Raw genomic sequence first — 1,863 nt, 5'->3', positions numbered from 1 at the left:
GTGCGCCCTAAAGCAGATCATGTGACCTTGATGTCACATGTAAGTGACGGGCCACAACAGTACAACACGGCAGGGCAACACGGGCAATCAACGTCAAACTATTGTTATGCATCGAAGGTCAAGGAGTGGACAGCTTACTAAGCTTACTTAATTAGACTTACTTTTGATGTAGTTTTATGCCGTGTTTTTACGTACACTTAATCAGCAAAGATGGAAGTAACAATCACCAAAGTTTTAGTGCTTTTCTCATTGCTATGTACATGTTTATTGGCAGGGCTGGCTCCTCTGAGATTCGCCCGATTTGCAACACATCAGGATACAGCACACAGACGAAAACGAGCCATAAGGGCTATGAGTTTCCTCAGCTGTTACGGTGGAGGAGTATTTTTAGCAACCTGTCTATTGGATTTACTTCCCACGGTCAGAGATAAGCTGAGTGATGTGTTTGATAGGCTAGAAATTTACACAAGTTTTCCAGTGGCAGAATTTGTTGTGGCAATAGGATTTTTCATCATTGTAATTGTGGAACAAGTTGCACTGGATTGTAAAGAAGCATCAGGCGATGACTCTGGACATTCTCATGGTCACTTTCATGCAGATGAAAATGATGAATCTATAAACGATGTAGAAAGTAACTCATCAAGACCTCTATTAGAGCCACCGATTGATAGTTTGAATCGTGATGAAGACAATATTAATGCAGACATCAATATCAGAGCACCGGCAACAAATCGTTTAGGTTACGGAAGCTTTAATAGAAGGCGTCCAAGAGTCCACAAAGATTCAGTTGATGAATTTCGAGAACAGAGCCGTGAAGAAGCAGATCTTGAAGATCATGATATGCACTCTCACTCGTCGTTACGTGCACTAATGCTTCTCGTAGCTCTATCGTTACACTCCATATTTGAGGGCCTTGCTATTGGACTTCAGGGCACAAACGATCAAGTACTTGACATATTTACTGCTGTGATTATCCACAAAACCATCCTTGCCTTCAGTCTCGGTATGAGTCTAGTTCAAAGCAAACTTAGCAAGCGAGCAATAATACAAGCATGTATGTGTTTTGCAATCATGGCACCGATAGGAATTGCTGTAGGGATCGCAGTAGACACAGGTTATTCAGATTTTACCCACAGTGTCTTCAATGGCCTTTTACAAGGTATAGCTACTGGAACTTTCCTCTACATAACATTCTTTGAAGTTTTGCCTCATGAAATGCATTCCCCTTCTGACAGACTTTTGAAAGTTTTGTGCTTAATTTTGGGGTTCTCAACCATTTGTGGACTGCTATTTTTAGAACCAGATGTTGTAAGACCAGCTTGTTATAGAAATGCTGAACCAGTTTGATATGTGTATATTATCAAAAAAATGTACTGTGTTCGTTGATTGTTAATATAAGTTTGACATGTCTTCTGATGGGGTACAATTCTGTAGGGGGGAGTTTTACATGTTTCTAAAGTGGACATTTAGAGCTTTCAGAAACTGAAAACCCAATGTTTATACGACTTTTCGTTGCAAAGTTACGTCAATTTATCAATTGCTGAAAACAATATAAACCAAAAGAATTTTAACACTTTCTTTGCCAATATCTCAAAATCGAACGACATCTGACTCATTTCCCTTGATCGTGTCACATACACTGAGATTGATCTATCATTATCAGTTGGGCGGCTGGGTGCAGCAGCTACTCTATAATAATAATAAATGTGTGTAATGAGCAGGGACAAGTGATTTGCGCGGAACTTTTTTTCTGCGCAATCTCCGCGCAATTGGCTATTTTTTCCGCACGAATCACTTGTCCCTGGTAATGAATAGCAAACATTACATATAAGTTTTGCCAATTATAAACCGAGCAAAGTATAT

The 1,863-nt window shown here is 39.7% G+C and overlaps 1 protein-coding gene across 1 annotated transcript; it reads left to right on the top strand.

Moving 5' to 3' along the window:
* Window positions 1-75: 75 nt before the first annotated feature.
* Window positions 76-1,480, top strand: LOC140158912 (zinc transporter ZIP1-like). The gene has a single exon (XM_072182179.1). It carries the CDS (start codon window positions 211-213, stop codon window positions 1,345-1,347), a length of 1,137 nt encoding a protein of 378 aa, XP_072038280.1. The 5' UTR covers window positions 76-210; the 3' UTR covers window positions 1,348-1,480.
* The last annotated feature ends 383 nt before the right edge of the window (window positions 1,481-1,863 follow it).

The sequence above is a fragment of the Amphiura filiformis genome, chromosome 8 (assembly GCF_039555335.1).
Source record: "Amphiura filiformis chromosome 8, Afil_fr2py, whole genome shotgun sequence".
Classification (NCBI taxonomy): domain Eukaryota; kingdom Metazoa; phylum Echinodermata; class Ophiuroidea; order Amphilepidida; family Amphiuridae; genus Amphiura; species Amphiura filiformis.
This window is presented reverse-complemented; position numbering and strand designations above follow the sequence as displayed.

Bases quoted from the DNA above. Each gene is read 5' to 3' on its own strand.
- LOC140158912 (XM_072182179.1), top strand. From the start codon at position 211: ATGGAAGTAACAATCACCAAAGTTTTAGTGCTTTTCTCATTGCTATGT.